Raw genomic sequence first — 18206 nt, forward strand, 5'->3', positions numbered from 1 at the left:
TTCAATAAATATTTGTTGAGTGCATGGCTGAAGAGAGTCTTCACGTTCAATCAAGCGTCCAGGGCATGAAAACAAAACAGTTGCTCCAACTCGTCTATGCTTTGCAATAGCAACATCTCCTTCCGTCCCCCACAAATAGCCAGCTACCTCCCACAAAAATTCCACCCCAAATCTCTTTAGAATATACTATTTTAAAAGTCTATGTTCTGGATCAGCTGTTGCAAAATTATAAAACAAAACCAGAGCCTCAAATACATGTAGCTTTTATGCACACGGGCCAAGCAGCATTGCCCTCTTCAGAAACTTTTCTCAGCTTTGTGTCAGCCCTTGGCGTACATTTCTATCTAATTTCATCTAAGTAAACTGCATGTGCTGGGGTACAGATAAGCAAACAAACTGGTGCTATTTGCCTTACGTTAACACTCTCAAAGATGAACCTGGCTCTGTATCCTTCTTAGGAGGGTCCTATGGCCGGGTGCAGTGGCTCACGCCTGTAATCCCAGCACTTTGAGAGGCTGAGGCAGGTGGATTACCTGAGGTCAGGAGTTTGAAAACAGCCTGGCCAACATGGTGAAACCCTGTCGCTACTAAACATACAAAAATTAGCCGGGTGTGGTGGCAGGTGCCTGTAATTCCAGCTACTTGGGAGGCTGAGGCAGGAGAATCACTTGAACCTGGGAGGCAGAGGTTGCAGTGAGCCAAGAACAGATCACTGCACTCCAGCCTGGGCATCAAGAATAAGACTCTGTCTCAAAAAAAAAAAAAAAAAAAGAGGCGGCTCTGGATTCACTCATAAGCTCTTTGGTTCTACCAAAAAGCAGTATTTGCTATAAAAATAAGAGATCTAAGACCAGTCTCAATAAAACTTTCCAAATTAGTGTTTAGTGCCAGAGAGAAAAGAAAGCTTTGGAATAAACATAAATAGCAACCAGATCAAAATGTGAAATTAAACAATTCATAGGCTTTGGATTTTGTCAAATGAAGGTTAAAATTCAAGTATCAGTTCTTATGGTTCCAGCCACTATAAATCTTATGTAAACATAAGAGGCAGAAACAGATTGGTGTGTAGAGAACGATTATTTGGGCTCAAGTTTTGTCTAAGAAACATAAATTTAATTATGACTCTTGATAACTATTTAATCCAAGCTGCTTTTCTTCAAATATTTTGTACTGTGTTTAGCCAGAAAATAAAATACAGATGAACTCTTTTTGTAAGGTGACTGTATTATAAACAAGACTAAAGTAGCAAGGCTAAACTTTAAGTGCAGAGAATAAAATTTGAATAGTACAAGAATACTCTTCAGGTAATATCTATAGCATAAGATCTCTAAATGCTTTTCTATCAGGTGGCAATGCCATCTAAAGTAATATTAACAACATAAACATATATATGTGCATACATACATAATACACACTTGTACATATGGGGGAAGGGAGAGGTAGGGGTGTGTGTGTGTGTGTGTGTGTGTGTGTGTATAAGGGAATGAAGAGAACGAATGAGAATGGGTACAAATCAAAGCAACCTTTTCTTGGGTTAATTATTTCAACTATAAAGATGTATCTCAACTTTTAAAGGAATTCCTGGTTTGTATTTAAATGTACTTTAAAAAGACCATAACACTCAAATTTAGTTGACAGGCTACAATGGGATTCAGAAAAGGACACAGTGAATATAGACTTAGGTGCAAGTTCATGCTGGTGATTTTTCTTTTTTAAAATGTAAGACACTAATATTTTAAGAAAAAAATTTAAACCAAATATTGCATATTAATATTATACACAAACTGAAACAGAAGTGACTTTTCGCACAGTGTACACATGCTTACATAAACTCAAACACATTTAAAACAATTTCCATTTAACACATGAAAGTTTTAAATACATAAAAGCATTAATATTTTCTAAAAAACTACAGTTAGAACATCAATTTGCTACAAGCATATAAAAACATCAAGTGCTTTCTTGGAGTTTCAAGTTTCCTCTCTAAAACACAATCTTGTTTACATATATAGTCCTTTTCCAATAATCAGGATGGACTTTTTTTTTCCTCAAGAGGTTTATTTTCCAGGTACATTATAAGCTCAAGAAAATAGACCCAACAATTACGCAATATAATAATGTCATAACAACTTAATTGCACATAATGCTTTAAAGTAGGTTTGGATGAAGTTCTCAAACACTTTGGTATATGATCTTCAGGGACTTCAATTAGAAACAACAGAAATTATAAGTCCCTTCAATCCCCATTTTGCTTTAAAATGGACAAGTCTTTGGTTAAAGTTCTACATTTTGGGCATTTATTTTTAATTAAGATGGTCCCCAAACCAATACACAGTACTGACGTATTACTAATTCACAAGACTTCATTCAATCTGCTTCTGATGCAGTGGGAGGTTACATACTCATTACTATAATATGTCATTGGATAGTTTCAATCTTTCACTTATAAGCAGAGAAATCAATAGGCTTACTATTTCTCTGTCAGTTCTGTTATAACCTAAACTGTACAGTAATTTGCAGTAACTATACATACTGTTCCACAGTATATGTGATTATGACTGATAAGACGTAGAGCATTAAATTTGGAGTTAGCTTATTCTGATAAGTCAATATTAGACTGTATAATAACTCTGCATTAACTATGGAAAGGTTGTTAGTTAATGCTTCTTTAAAAACCCCAAACCATTCCATTTACAAGAGAAATTGTTGCAAATGTATAAAACAGCAGATCTACAAGGAGAACACCAAACATACTTTATTAGCACAAAAAAGCAGCCATAACAAGGCACAGCAAGCAGAAACATACATTAGCAGTCAAAGGGTTAGTGTTGCATACAAATATAGCTTTTCTTTTTTTGTAGCCTTGGCAATAACCATAGGGATGTAAAATAACGTTCTGTAGCAGCAGGTAAGGAAACTATGGAGCACTCACCAGTGGTACAGAGCACATAAACAGAAAGACACAAGAATGGATTTGGCTACTTTAGTGCAAATGTCTAGGACAGAACTGTAAATTCAGTCCAGTTACTAAGAAGCAAACACTAGAACTTGATATAACTTCCAAAAGAGCTCACTCAAGTAGTAGTACATATTATTCTAAGTGACAAAAAGGTGCTAAGTAAAGTTATTTACAGATATAATGGTTGTACAGTACCTTTTAACTCTGCAATTTAGGTTTCAGATTTTCCATTAAGAATTAACTGCACTGAAAGTCCTATAAATTATACTTAAGCAATTCAGCTATGAGAGTTTACAAAAAAGAGATAAATACTGCCATCCAAATTATTAATTACAGTTCAACAATAATCTCAACATCAGCAACCATTGTAGTTACTATCATCTGATTTGTTTGGGCATCTTCTAGTCTCATGTACTTCATGGTTCACAAAATCATCCTGGGCATAGGAAAAGATCCAACTTTTACGAAACAACAATTAGACTGCACATCAACTTAAAAAAAATCACACGCAAGACTACATTGCAGCAGCTATTCCAAATGCCAGTTTTAAGTTAAAGCACTCACTTAAAAAATTAATACCTAGGGCCTTTCAATAAAATTCTACTGCTAGCTTTGTAAGTCTGAAATTTTAAGAATGACTATTTAGAAAATCTGGTTTACTTAACAGTACCTTTTGCAGAAGAGAAAATGTGTCTGATTATAAACTACATCAACACTGAAGTCAACTGCACTATGCCCTTGTGGCCAGAAAATTGCATTTTTTTCTAAAAGGAAGGCAGTCTTTTATTTTTTATTTTTTGGACTCCCAAAGCTTAATTTATAGTAACTACAAACATCACTACTTTTGGAAGGTTATAGAAAAACTCTTAGAAAAAATAATTTCAAACATTAGTCACACTGTTGAAATGCTCATCCAATATTAATAATTTGTTCTTCAGTAAGAAATAGAATTCTTCATAACAAATGCCCCAGAGTTGCCTCACTCAAATACTACAGCCATTAAAAACCAAACTGTTAGCGAAATCGGCAAAATGTTTTTGTAGTCTTACTGAACACCTGTAGCTCTATCCTCTATTGTTCCAATAGGCACCATGTTTATCTGAATAAGTAACAGCAGGTCACATCTGACAGATACTAACACTAAGCTTACATACTGTATGAAAAAGCCTAACACTGCTACGTGTGCTTGCTACAAGTGTACTGTCTGATGCACATGAAAGCGGACCTAGTTAACACCCTTTGGGGACAGGAGAGTTTACTTTGCCTTGACTGGTTCTCGTTCTAACCAGCGAACTCTAACTTTTTGTTTATAATGATATTCTTTTAAAAAATCCTGTAACATTGAGGGTAGAGGGAGCCCATCAATGCCATCATACGTAGTGCACCTGCAGATTACCGCACGGCAGATATACTGCAGGCTAAAAGGAAAAGTCCTATTTAGTGATATAGTAAGCAACGGTTCAAAAAACATGCATGAACTTGGATCTTTATAATGTTCTAAAAGTCCTGTTACAGTGGAGGAGTGAAATACACATGGGTCATGGGCATCAAAACTAAAGTTGTGATTCCACTGCTCAATTCGGGCATGCAGGGATCTGTTGTAACGTCGGAAGCTCACAGAGAAGAGGTAGTCCTCTTGCGCAGAGTCCCTGAGCAAAAACGTGCCTTCAGGTTTCCCTTCAAGAAGGGCTTCTGCTTCATAACGGTCCATCACTCCCCAGTAACAGGGATTCCCTGTAATTTGAAGCAAATCAGGCACAAGGCAGTGTATGTAATCAATCTGTGTGTGGACTTTCCAAGCTCCCTGTCTGCTAACATGGGTATGGCTGTCTCCAGATACCTGACGCTGCTTCTGCCTCCGTGACTGCAAACACAGGGTGGTTGCATCCTCTTCTGAGTCACAATTAGCTTGTGGAATTGCAGAACTGTCCCCACTTATTTCAGTCATTCCAGGAGCTAACTTTGGTCCCAGTTTATATAATGGATTAACCTGTGCAGTAGCTTCAAATGTATGTATTTGTGCATTGGGAGGGGGATCAACCCCTTCTTCAATACTAAGCCGCCTTCTCTCTCTAAGCCTATCTTCTTCATCTTCTGTAGAAACCAAAGATGGATCAAATGTATCAAAAAATGTTGAATGTGGGCTCACAGGAGCTGTATGCTGTTTAATCAAATGCCATTTTTGAGCTAAATCTGAACCAGCAGGAAAAGGGCATTTCTCAAGCATTAATTCAGAAAGATGGATTTTTCTTTTATTGGAAAAGAGAGGTTTCGACTGCTTGCTGTAAGTTCTCATGGGAAAACACAAGCCCACAGTATCCTGCAACCGCTGTCTCAGAGAACGACTTCCTACAGTTCTGCTGGAAACACTGTCCATGTCGTGTACAGAACTTACGCCATAGCGCCTCTCTCTCCTTTGAAGTCCACTTCGAGTTCTACCAAACTTTTTATCAGTATCTAATGAACTCTGGGTCTTTGTAGAACAGGAATGTTTTTTCTTCCCACCCCACGGAGCATGTCGAGAGTAGGAATCTCTTCGTGCAAGTCTTGTTCCTGGGGTAACACAAGAATCATTATCCTTTTCGATGCTTATTTCAACAATTTGAGGGATTTCAGTGGCACAATTTTGATTTCTCCTTGAAGAATTCCTTGAAGGGCTTAATCCCAGTTCTAAGGCAACATTTTCTCTTAAGGGACTGCTTTGTTGCTGAGGAGTTGAGTCTCCTATGCTGATGCTTTTCTCTTTGACAGACAAACATCTGTTGGAGTTCATGTCCACATTTTCATTGTGGCTTCCTCCCTCATGACTGAAGAGATTCTGACACCTGTATTTGAAGTTATTCCACATTTTCCCCACTTTATCCATTGATTATAAAATCTAAAGACAAAACAGGAAAAAGAGAAAAATAAATTAATCAAAGTAGCATGTGAAGGTAGCTAATGCAGTGCCCATGCCCCTTCCCATTCAGAATGTCAGTGATACTGGCCAAGAGTTCACTGAAGCAATGAAGTAGTTCACTGCCCTGCTGAAGTGATGAGGCGTGTGTTCTGTTGGGCAGCAGGAAGGCCACAGGGCCTTTTTGGCACTGACCTTGTTCAAGCCAGTCCTTACTTCCCATTTCCCTTCCAGTAGCATATTTTGAACTCAGGTGAAAGGAAATAAACACTCTTAAACTCTGGTTTCTTTTTCCTGTGCATCAACCTGTCTCCTTAATTTGAATATTACAAAGGCAAAATATGCTCCATATTGTTGAAACACACTTGTATACAGCTTTTCAAAATTTATAACCAGGAACACATTTGTGTAACACAGTAAAATTAGTTCAAAACCTTTAATTAGTAGCAATCTTCCTAACTGCACGTAACCAGTTCCTTGCAATTCTAAGGTTTACAGCTTCATCACTTAAAAAAACCCTTATCTTCCCTCTCACTCTATAGCATATCAAATGTATCCATGATTTTGAAGAATCAGTTTGAATACAAAAGAAAGAAACTACAAAAATAATTTTCTCTCTTTCTTTTCTTTTCTTTTTTTTTTTGAGATGGACTCTCATTCTGTTGTTCATGCTGGAGTACAATGGTGTAATCTCAACTCACTTCAACATCCACCTCCCAGGTTCAAGTGAATCTCCTGCCTCAGCCTCCCAAATAGCTGGGATTAGAGGTGCGCATCACCATGCCCAGCTAATTTTTGTCTTTTTAGTAGGGATGGGGTTTCACCATGTTGATCAGGCTGGTCTCGAACTCCTGACCTCAGGTGATCCACTGGCCTCGGCCTCCGAAAATGCTGGAATTACAGGCGTGAGCCACCATGCCCAGCCAGGAAAGGTGTCTTTAAACTTCCCAATTCTTAATCCAGGAAGAGTTTGGAAATTATAATAGAGTAATAGAGAAAGGCTATGATACCATAGTACTCACAAGAACAAAAACCAGAAACATACAATTTGGCACCTTTACTCTTGTTCCTTAAAAAAAAATCTAAAGCAGTTTATGACACTTTGCAAATAAATTCTTTTAAGACTACAGTATCAACAGGCACACAACAATATTAACAGTAACTAAATGTCAACATTAGAAGAAATGGAAAAACCTAACTTAAAATTCAATTGGCTTTGTCACATTATGATAGCAGAAAACTCTGGCTGATATCTTGCCATAATTTTGACTTATTATTTTTGTCATAAATGCTTGTATTTTCTTGAAGTTGAGTAGGGATAAGAGAACAACAGAGAACAAACTTTCTTAGAATGAATTGTAGGTATTCCCATTAGTTTCTCACAGAAAAGGCTCTTGGATTAATGGAAACACAGCACAGAAAATTAATATCTGTGATATCATAAAATGTACTTTCAGATGATTTAATTCTTTATTAAAAGCATACTGTCAGGCACATATGGAGTTTGCATGGTAGTTAGTATATATTAGAATAAAATGTATTAGGCAAAACTGTTAAATCTCAGTAAAGTCTATTTCAGAACACTGCCTCCTCTGTCTTGCAAAAATCTTTTTTGTAAGCCTTTTTATGAGGTTTACGCCATTTGAACTTCACGTGCCTTGTTATCATTTATTATCCTTCTTAAATTAAGATTTCAGTTCCTTGCCCATAGTCCTGTTAATGCAGCCTAATTCCTGCCATATTCTTGGTGACTCCATTATCTTGGTATATGTTCTCTTCCAATATCCTAGCCCTTTTCTATCCTAGTTTCTTCTCATTTATTTTAAAGTTGCTTTTTATTTTTACTTAATTTATATATTGGTAGTTTCAAGGTCAAATACCACTACAAAGCTCTTAACAAAAAATAGCACCACCCACCATGTGGCTACTAGAAAATTTAAAAGTAACACATGTGATTCAGGTTATATTTGCATTGAACAGTACTGATGGAGAGCAAAGGCCAGCGAACCAAAGCCTGAAGGCCAAATCTGGCCCATAGCCTGTTTTTGAAGGGATCCCAGCTCAGAAAAGTTTTTATATTTTTACAGGAATTAAAAAAATATATACACACAAAGAACATTTGACAGAGACCACATGTAGTCTGCAAAGCCTAAAATATTTTGTATCTAGCCCCTTTCAGACCCTAATCTACCTATTTAAGATAAACCACATCACTCTAGACACTAGAAGAGCCATAATCAAGAAGTCCAATAATTTAACTCTCTTCTCCATGTTTACAGATTTTGGAGCGATCTAAAGATACTTCTCTGACAAGCAAATTATATCCCAAATAACCTAAAACCACTCATCTCCTTACATAGATCTTTGTAAGTTGTATGAATGAATATGGTATGCAGAAAACATTTGTACTTGCCAGGGTACAAAAGGCAGTTTCTAACACTGAACTCTTGGTTCGGTTTCACAGAGCATGAAATTTAGTTATTTCTCTATTCTTACTCTGGAGCATGTTATCAGATTGCACTGTGACAGAATATTCTAATTTAAAGAAAGGCATTACGCTCCATACTCCATGGGGAAAGATAAGTTGATTTTCTTGACATGTGAAATGTGATATGGGCAGTTGTACTATTAGGAAGGAAAAAATACTGACAGTAATTCATAGACTAGTCGACATAAGAATCAGGAAGGCATTTCAACTATCTTGGTATTAACAATGTGTCAGATTCAAACTTCTTTTGTTTTGCTGAGTTTTTAGAAATGTGTTTCAGATAGAGTTGAAACCCTTTGAGATCTAAATGTCAACTCTATTACTTTATGGTTTTATATAAAATTATACAGGGGCTAAAAAAGTGTTAAATTTCAATTGCTTTGATTTTAGAATAAAAGTTTATCATCCATTACAATCTCTTATATTTCTACATATGCTTAGCTATTCTTAAAACTATCCAAAACAAATTTCTAAAAAGTTATTCTTTCCCCAAAGGAATAATAAGTTAAAACTGATTTTATAATGTTTTTGGAAGTTAACTAGCTTTTGTTGAAAAATTAGATTTAACCAGATAAGCTATAAATTAGAACTACGGAAAATTAGGTCACATTCCCTCACAACATAAATTTACATACATAAAAATGAAATAGTACAGTCAATGGCCCTTGTTAATACCAAGTAGTATCTATTACAAAATTTACACAAAACAAAATAATTGAAATAGTTCCCAGGAGTTTATTTCAATAGGACTTAACCCTTGCTTTGAGAAGTAAGTTTAACATGTTTTAAGAATACATTGAGAGAACTATTATACTTACATAATTATGACAGTTATATTCTTAAAATATATAGTTAAATTATAACATAACAGTTACATTCTTAACGTTGAATGCCATAAAGAGGAAGAATGTGACAACTCAATTCCTTCCTCTACTATTCAATCTATCTAGACTTCTTAGTCATAACACCTTTCCCACAGAAAGTCCTTCAGTTACAGTAACAGAAATTGTGGCATTTAGGTTGATTAAAAGTATTTCTGTATCAAATTCAGGCACGAGAGGCAGTTTAGGAGACTAGTTTTAATTGATATTTTGGTGGCATTTCAATAATTTTTAGAAAAAGATAATACAACATTTGACAGTAAAACTGACCCAGAATTTCAGGAATGTGTGGCTGTCATAGCTACAGCTTCGTAAAAAGAATTCTAGAATCACCTGGACTTTTAAAAATGATTTATTTTTAATTGTTATTTACACATCATATTGTGACATGATCTATTATTATCTAATTGGATGGCCATTTATCTTTTATACTGTTAATTTAATATTAGGTTGAACCATATAAAATTGCTATTTTGTGGGTAAAAAATGAACATATAATTCAACCTCAGAGTTACACTATTACAGTTTACATAATACATTAATACAGTAGACCATGTACACTCAAAAAAAGGTGGAGCCCTCTAATCTAGTATACGCAGACACTTGTGGTTCCCAGCAGTTGAGTTACACTTTTAGTTACGTTAGGTACCAAACCTGTTCATGCCATTTATATTACTGTAACTATGTGATTTAATTAAATGTTAATTAGCCTAATGAAATATGGAAGAGTGGGGAGTTGGATAAAGTTAAGTGATTCTGAAATACTCAATAAAAGTGAAATACTTATGCTGCTGAATTAGGTATAGGCCAAGAAATTAGTTCAAAGAAATGGAAAAAATACTGCAAAGATCTACAAAGATTCTAAACTGAGAATTCATCTGAAGAGCCTAAATTCTTGTTCTACTTAAAAAACTCAAACTGGAATCTTACATAATATATTATGGGCACGGATTCCCCAATATAGACAATATGGATCGACAACTAGTAGACCTACTCTGAAAGAAAAGGCCTTGGCTCTTTCAGTAGTGTTTGAACCAGAGCAACTCCATCTTGAATAGGGCTGGGTAAAATAAGGCTGAGACCTATTGGGCTGTATTCCCAGGAGGTTTGGCATTCTAAGTCACAGGATGAGACAGGAGTTGGCACAAGATACAGGTCACAAAGACCATGCCGATAAAACAGATTGTGGTAAAGAAGCCAGCCAAAACCCACCAAAACTAAGATGACAACCAAAGTGACCTCTCTTTGTCCTCACTGCTCGTTATACGTTGATTATAATGTATTAGCATGTTAAAAGACACTCCCGTCAGCACCATGACAGTTTATAAATGCCATGGAAACATCACGAAGGTACCTTACATGGTCTAAAAAGGAGAGAAACCCTCAGTTCCAGGATTTGCCCACCCCTTTCCTGAAAAACTCATGAATAATCCACCACTTGTTTAGCATATGACTAAGAAATACCAAAAGTATACTCAGTCAAGCAGCCCATGCTGCTGCTCTATGGAGTAACCATTATTTTATTCCTTTGCTTTCTTAATAAACTTGTTCTCTCTCTTCTATATTGACTCACCCTTAATTGTTTATTGCGAAGGTCCAAGAACCCTCTCTTGGGGTCTGGATTGAACCCCTTTCCAATAACAGCTCCTTAATCAAAAGACTGGCAAATTAACATACAGTTATATTCTTAGAATAAACTATTTAAGGTATGTATCCCTTCTTATGACTTCTTGCTTCATTAGATTTTATAGATAATTGGTTCTAGCTGAATCAGATAAGAGGTCTCCCTCAACAATCATAATTAAAATTTATAGTAGTGCCAGGATTAAGTAGCAAGCACAAACTCCTAAAGATAATAGGGAAACATGACATAGTTTTGGGGTTGAGGAGCAAGGAAGACTTCTCTGAGGAGGTGATATTTCAAAATTTTATCCTGAAGGATAAGAAGAAATGAATCAAGATAATGTTCTACAGGCAGAGGGAATAGCATTTGCAAAGGTCCTAAAGCAGGAATGAGCATGGCATGAACAACGGCTGAAGTTAATACAACCCAGTGAGTGAGGGGAAGAGTGTCAAGATGAAGTCGGAGAGGTAGGCCTCATAATCCATGATAAGAGAACAAGGGTGGATGCTGATACGGTACTGAAGGCTACCACAGGAGTCCAAGTAGAGATGGCTATGAGACGTTCAGAAGTCAAATCTATAGGATTGAAGATCAACTGAACATGCGAAATGAGGAGAGTTGTATTTAAAAATGACACTAGGAGTCTAGCTCAGGCAAACGTTAAGAACAGAGATGATGTTTAGAGATAGCAAACACAACATAAAACAGTTTTGTCACGTGGGGGTTTGAAGACAGTCAACAAATTCAATTTTTTAAATGTTGCTGTTGTGGCTGTCATGGAGATATGTAAGTGAATGCTAAGTAGTCTGTTAGTATACATTCATATAATGGAGCACTATGTAGCAGAAATGATGAACTATAGCTACGTCCATCAATATAAAATTTAACACTCAAAACATAATGCTCAGGGAAAGAAATTATAAGAGATGAATATATCCATTATGAATCAATTTACCTTTTAAACAAGCAAACCCCCAAATATATTGGCTAGGTATACATACATATATAAGAAAGATTCAAAAGCCAGGGGATGTCAGCAAAGTTAGGATAATGGTTGCCTATTATGGGAAAGGGTAGAGAATTGGAAGAAGCACTCAGAGGCTTCTAAAACAGCAGTCCCCAGCCTTTTTGGCACCAGGGACTAGTTTCATGGAAGATGGTTACAGGATGAAACAGTTCCACCTCAGATCATCGGGCGTTAGTTAGATTCTCGTAAGGAACAAGCAACCTACATCTCTCGTGTGCGCAGCTCACAACAGGGTTGAATCCTATGAGCATGTAATGCTGCTGCTGATTGGACGGGAGGTAGAGATCAGGCAGTAATGCTTACTCGCCTGCTGCTTACCTGCTGTGGGGCCTGTCCAACCAGGCAATGGACCAGTACCAGTCTGGCCTGGAGGTTGAGGACCTTTGTTCTAAAACACTGGTAATTTTCTATTTCTTAGCATAGGTAATGGGTACATGGTTTTTGCCTAGCGACCAATGTTTAGACTGCACTTACAATTTTATACACTCTTTCCTGTACATGACATGTTGCATAATAAAATTTTAAAAATTATACACAATTCACCTTTTGACCACAATGGAAATTAATAACCAAAGATTAAACAACTAAGGTAAAGAAAAAGCTCTCTGAACTGTTAGGTAGTATCTTGGGTCTATTTTTCTGCATGGCAGTTTAGTGAAATTTATCAAAATGCTCTTATTCTTTAACTTGGCAACTACATATTCTAGATGCTGACTCTAAAGACAGCAACTTTTTTTTTAAAGGAACAAAACACTGAACTAAACGGGTTTCTCTAATGTGGTACAGGGCTCTGCAAATATTTTCTCTAAAGGGCCAGACAGTAAATGTTCTAGGCTTTGTGGGCCGTACAGTCTCTACGGCAACTACTGAACTCTGCCACTGTACCCTGAATGCAGCCACAGGCAAGATGCAAGTGAGGAAGCACTGCTGCATGTCAGCATAACTTTATCTATGGTCAGAGAAACTTGAATTTCATATAAATTCCCCGTGTCACAGAATATTATTCTTCTGATTTTCATTAACCATTTTAAAACGTAAAATCCATTCTCAGCTCACAGTGGGCCATACAAAAACAAGTGGTGAAACAGATTTTGCCCATACACCATAGTTTGCCAACCCCTGGTGTAGTACATAAAACATTTAAGATTATGTTTAGCAAATCTAATAGTCATTCTATGGAACTGTTTGAATATCAATACTCTAAATAGATTATCACTAGAGCATAAAGTGATAAAATAGAAAATATTTCTTAGAAAAAACAACACACACATATTATAGAATAATTAAAATACTCCAGAAACATATTTTTAAAAATCTAACCCTCACTTGAAGTCCCACCACCCAGAGACAATCACTGTTAACCTTTTGGTATCTTTCCACATGTTCTCTTTTATAAAAAAGCTGCACATAATCTTATAATTAAAAAAAAAAAAACCCTCTTCCATGTCTGGGTCTACATTCTTTTTTATTTGTTAGAAAGTCTATTTTTTTTAAAGTAAACTATATGTCAGAGATGGAATCAGACTAATAAAAGAGAAAAACCTCTGGCAATTACATTTTTTTAAATAGTAAATGTAAGAGTCTTTGAAGTGAGTAATGAAAGAAACAAAACTCTGGAAAAGAGCTGACTCTTGAAAAAAAGGTTAATAATGATGATGGTAATGGCTATAATGACAATTTACATTATTGGGGTAACAATGTACCAGGCTCTGACATAAGCATTTTACTTCTCCAAACAACCCTACAAGTAATAATTATCTCAATTTTATAGATGTAGAAACCAATATATCTGAGCGATTAATAACTTGGACTTCAGTTTCTTCCATTATTATTAGTCTATTCAGGTTCTCTACCTCTTCTTGAGTCAATTTTATAACTGTATATTAATTATTCTAAGTTCAAGTACTATAGTGTCATTAATAAGTTCTTTAAACTTCAAAGAAAACATCACTTTCATATTTTGAATTATTGGAGAGAACAAAAAGATAAACTATACCTCAAATTATTACACAAACTCAGCATTACTCCAACATGAAAATTTGACAGAGGTAGCGCATGCATACTCAAAAGAAAATTGTAACAAAACAATACTCTGACCAAAAGAATCTCAAGTATATTCATGAGCTTACTGACAATGTTTCAGTATCTGAACTCTACATGCCTATCAACTATGAAACCCATGACCCTTTGTGTAGGCCTGTATGCCACTCAGCAATATTCTGGTACTATTGTTAACAAATGGGTCTATGTGAGTACGTTCTACTGCTTCTCTGAATACTACTTTTAATTATATGGTCAGTTAAGAATGTATTTTGTAATCACATGCCCAATTTCAAGGGATAAAGTTTAATAAGTTCTTATATAGTGGTCCATTTTTAAAAAGAAGAAAGAGGACACAGAACCAAATTAAGAGTCATGTGTTACATAGTCTCTGCAATACTACTCTCCAGAAAAGACAATTTAAGGGCTATTTCTTTTTCTAATTAAAAAAGAGTAACCATTTAATTTTGCATTTCGAATTCCTAAGTTTTATCCACACAATTCTAACTTGTAGTATCATGTAGGAGGGGATGTCTAGCAGAAATCCTATTCTTAAGCTTAAATTCCGTGTACAGACACTGCCTATGCTTTGCTTAGGGCACCATAAAGAAAAGCAAATAGGCAATGAAATAATCAAACACCTGGGAGGAAGGAGGAGAAAGGATGAATTCCAGCATTACCATTTAGGAGTGCTATAACCTTGAATATGTTTCTTCATATTTCTGAACCTAAATTTACCCCCGGTACAATGAGGAAAATATCTACCTTATGGCTGGGATGTGACTAAGAAATAATAGGCATAAAATGTTTGGCTCATAGGAGACACTCAAAAGAGAGAGGTTTTTTAAATGTTACCAGTATTATCTAGCATCTTTAGCTTTTCTCTCCTTTAAAAAATACTTTTCTCTTTCAGTTCTTCTGGGTCATGCCACAAATGTCATTTTTCTATGTACAGTATCTGCCAGAGTGAAAGTTCTATCCATGACTCCAACTTCTATATTATATCCTAAGAAACAATATGGAGATTTCAATGTTCCTGAGCCATTGAAGCTACAGCTCATCTACAAAAGCTAAGGATAGCTAATCTGTACAGTACTGGGTAAGGTCCAGGAACACAGTCCTTAATTCATTTGGAGGGCTTTTCAATTCCTTTTCAGTCTATAAAACACTGCCACAAGTTAAAATTGCTCTATAGATACCGCACACTAGAGAAGCCTAAAATCCTACTAAGTTATGTTTCATTTTCTTATGGGGAAAATATCTTATGTACTAATGAATACGAAATGTTTCTTATTTGGCCAGCATTATTGACAGACTGTGGTATAACACAAACAACGTAAGCCTTGGATTTAGCAGGACCTAAAAATCAAATTCAAGCTCCTGCTTGCTGTGTGAGAGACTTAAGTCTCAGCCTTTCCACCTAAAAATAGGAATCATTATTTCTTTCTTAGGAGGATAACATGATATAAGGTAGGTACAACTAAGTATATAATAGGGCCTGAAAAATGGTAGCTTCTGATATACAACCAATCCAAAACATGTTAGTGACAGTAACAAAAGGCAAGGCTATTTTATGTCTAGGGAGAGATTATTGCTGAGTCAGTTCTGCATTGATATCCCACCTCCAGAGAGACTACTTCTGTCAGGCAAACCAACTTAGTAAAGTAAGTAACATTTTACTAAGTACTCTAACCATATGTGACTAGTACTGTCAGCATTGCCTCTACTGATCATGCTTACTAGAGCACAGGGCATCAAAGCTTCCCATAAATCTCCCTTAATATAAAAGGTAACTAAAAACAAACAAAAAACTCAACAAAGTAAAACAACTTTCAGCTGAGAAATTTAGTAGACAGCTTAATCCAGAAAAAGTCTCTGATTCGGGGAACTACTTAACAGTGAACTCATTAGGATCCTGCTAATAATTTACAAATAATATTCAGTTACCAATGGTAAGTGACAAATGGAATCTGCACCATTTCCTTCTCTAAGGAGGATAACAATTTTATAACTCCAGCAGTTTAAATGAAGTATCACAAGAAATATGAAGACTCTAAAAATAAAATGTTTTCATAACAATACGTTTTTACTTTTTATCTATAATGGCTTAGAATACACTTACTAATCTTTTACCAACTTAAAGATACTACTGTCTCCTATGCCAAACTTTAGGTCTTAAAAAAAAAAAACCAAAAAACTAATGGGAAATAATTTAACAACTTGTAATGAATCCAAGAAAGAAAGAAAGAAAGAAAGAAAAGACCAATCTAGACAATGTGTGCCCCTTTTTTGGATCAAGCTTCTCTGACATCATAAGAACAAGGATGAATAGACTAATAACAAGGTCAGAAGTCAAGGCAGCAATTAAGAGCCTACCACACAAAAAAAGCCCAGGTCCAGACGGGTTCACAGCCGAATTCTACCAGACACACAAAGAGGAGCTGGTACCATTCCTTCTAAAACTATTCAAAACAATCCAAAAAGAGGGAATCCTTCCCAAATCATTTTACGAGACCAACATCATTCTGATACCAAAACCCGGCAGAGACCCAACAAGAAAAGAAAACTTCAGGCCAATATCCATGATGAACATAGATGCAAAAATCTTCAATAAAATATTGGCAAGCCGATTGCAACAGCAAATCAAAAAACTTATTCATCATGATCAAGTAGGATTCATCCCGGGGATGCAAGGCTGGTTCAACATACGCAAATCTATCAACGTAATTCACCACATAAACAGAACCAAAAACAAAAACCACATGATTATCTCAATTGATGCAGAGAAGGCATTTGACAAAATACAACAGCCCTTTATGCTAAAAACCCTCAATAAACTCGGTATCGATGGAACATATCTCAAAGTAATAAAAGCTATTTACAACAAACCAACAGCCAATATCATACTGAATGGGCAAAAACTGGAAGCATTCCCTTTGAAATCCGGCACTAGACAAGGATGCCCTCTCTCACCACTCCTATTCAATATAGTACTGGAAGTCCTAGCAATAGCAATCAGGCAAGAAAAAGAAATAAAGGGTATTCAAATAAGAAAGGTGGAAGCCAAATTGTCTCTATTTGCAGACGACATGATGGTATACCTAGAAGACCCCATCGCCTCAGCCCAAAAACTCCTGAAACTGATAAGCAACTTCAGCAAAGTCTCAGGATATAAAATCAATGTGCAAAAATCACAAGCATTCGTCTAAACCAATAACAGACTTAAAGAAAGCCAAATCAAGAACGAACTTTGTGCCATTCACAATTGCTACAAAAAGAATAAAATACCTTGGAATACAACTCACAAGGAACGTAAGGGACCTCTTCAAGGAGAACTACAAGCCACTGCTCAACGAAATCAGAGAGGACACAAACAGATGGAGAAACATTCCATGTTCATGGTTAGGAAGAATTAATATCGTGAAAATGGCTATACTGCCCAAAGTAATTTACAGAATCAACGCTATCCCCATCAAGCTACCATTGACTTTCTTCACAGAACTGGAAAAAACCACCATGAACTTCATATGGAACCAAAAGAGAGCCCGCATAGCCAAGTCAATTCTAAGCAAAAAGAACACAGCGGGGGGCATCACACTACCGGATTTCAAACTATACTACAAGGCTACAGTAATCAAAACAGCATGGTACTGGTACCAAAACAGATATATAGACCAATGGAACAAAACAGAGGCAGTGGAGGCAACACAACATATCTACAACTATACAATCTTTGATAAACCTGACAAAAACAAGCAATGGGGAAAGGATTCCCTGTTTAACAAATGGTGTTGGGAAAACTGGCTAGCCATGTGCAGAAAGCAGAAACTGGACCCCTTCCTGACACCTTACAGTAAAATTAACTCCAGATGGATTAAAGACTTAAACACAAGACCTGGCACGATAAAAACCCTAGAAGGAAATCTAGGCAAAACTATCCAGGACATAGGAGTAGGCAAGGACTTCATGAACAAAACACCAAAAGCATTGGCAACAAAAGCCAAAATAGACAAATGGGACCTGATCAAACTCCACAGCGTCTGCACAGCAAAAGAAACAGTCACTAGAGTGGATCGGCAACCAACAGAATGGGAAAACATTTTTGCAGTTTACCCATCTGACAAAGGGCTGATATCCAGAATTTACAAATAACTCAAACAGATTTACAGGAAAAAAACAAACAAGCCCATTCAAAAGTGGGCAAAGGATATGAACAGACACTTTACAAAAGAAGACATATATGAGGCCAACAATCATATGAAAAAATGCTCATCGTCACTGGTCATCAGAG

General features: G+C 36.1%; 1 protein-coding gene and 1 pseudogene across 7 annotated transcripts in view; both read right to left on the reverse strand.

The window, feature by feature from the left end:
• Positions 1 to 18206, reverse strand: part of LOC100387179 (keratin, type I cytoskeletal 18 pseudogene) — a 137683-nt pseudogene that overhangs the window by 66275 nt on the left and 53202 nt on the right. The gene's annotated exons all lie outside the window — the stretch shown is intronic.
• The window catches only part of SOCS5 (suppressor of cytokine signaling 5), a 70456-nt gene continuing 53456 nt past the window's right edge, over positions 1207 to 18206 (reverse strand). For all 6 annotated transcript variants that reach the window (XM_002757790.8, XM_035272635.3, XM_035272633.3 and 3 more), the window contains one exon: positions 1207 to 5837. In XM_002757790.8, the coding sequence (XP_002757836.1) occupies positions 4215 to 5825 (1611 nt within the window). In that variant the 5' untranslated portion in view covers positions 5826 to 5837 and the 3' untranslated portion in view covers positions 1207 to 4214. The remainder of the gene's footprint in view (positions 5838 to 18206) is intronic.

This window comes from Callithrix jacchus, chromosome 14 (genome assembly GCF_049354715.1).
Source record: "Callithrix jacchus isolate 240 chromosome 14, calJac240_pri, whole genome shotgun sequence".
Classification (NCBI taxonomy): domain Eukaryota; kingdom Metazoa; phylum Chordata; class Mammalia; order Primates; family Cebidae; genus Callithrix; species Callithrix jacchus.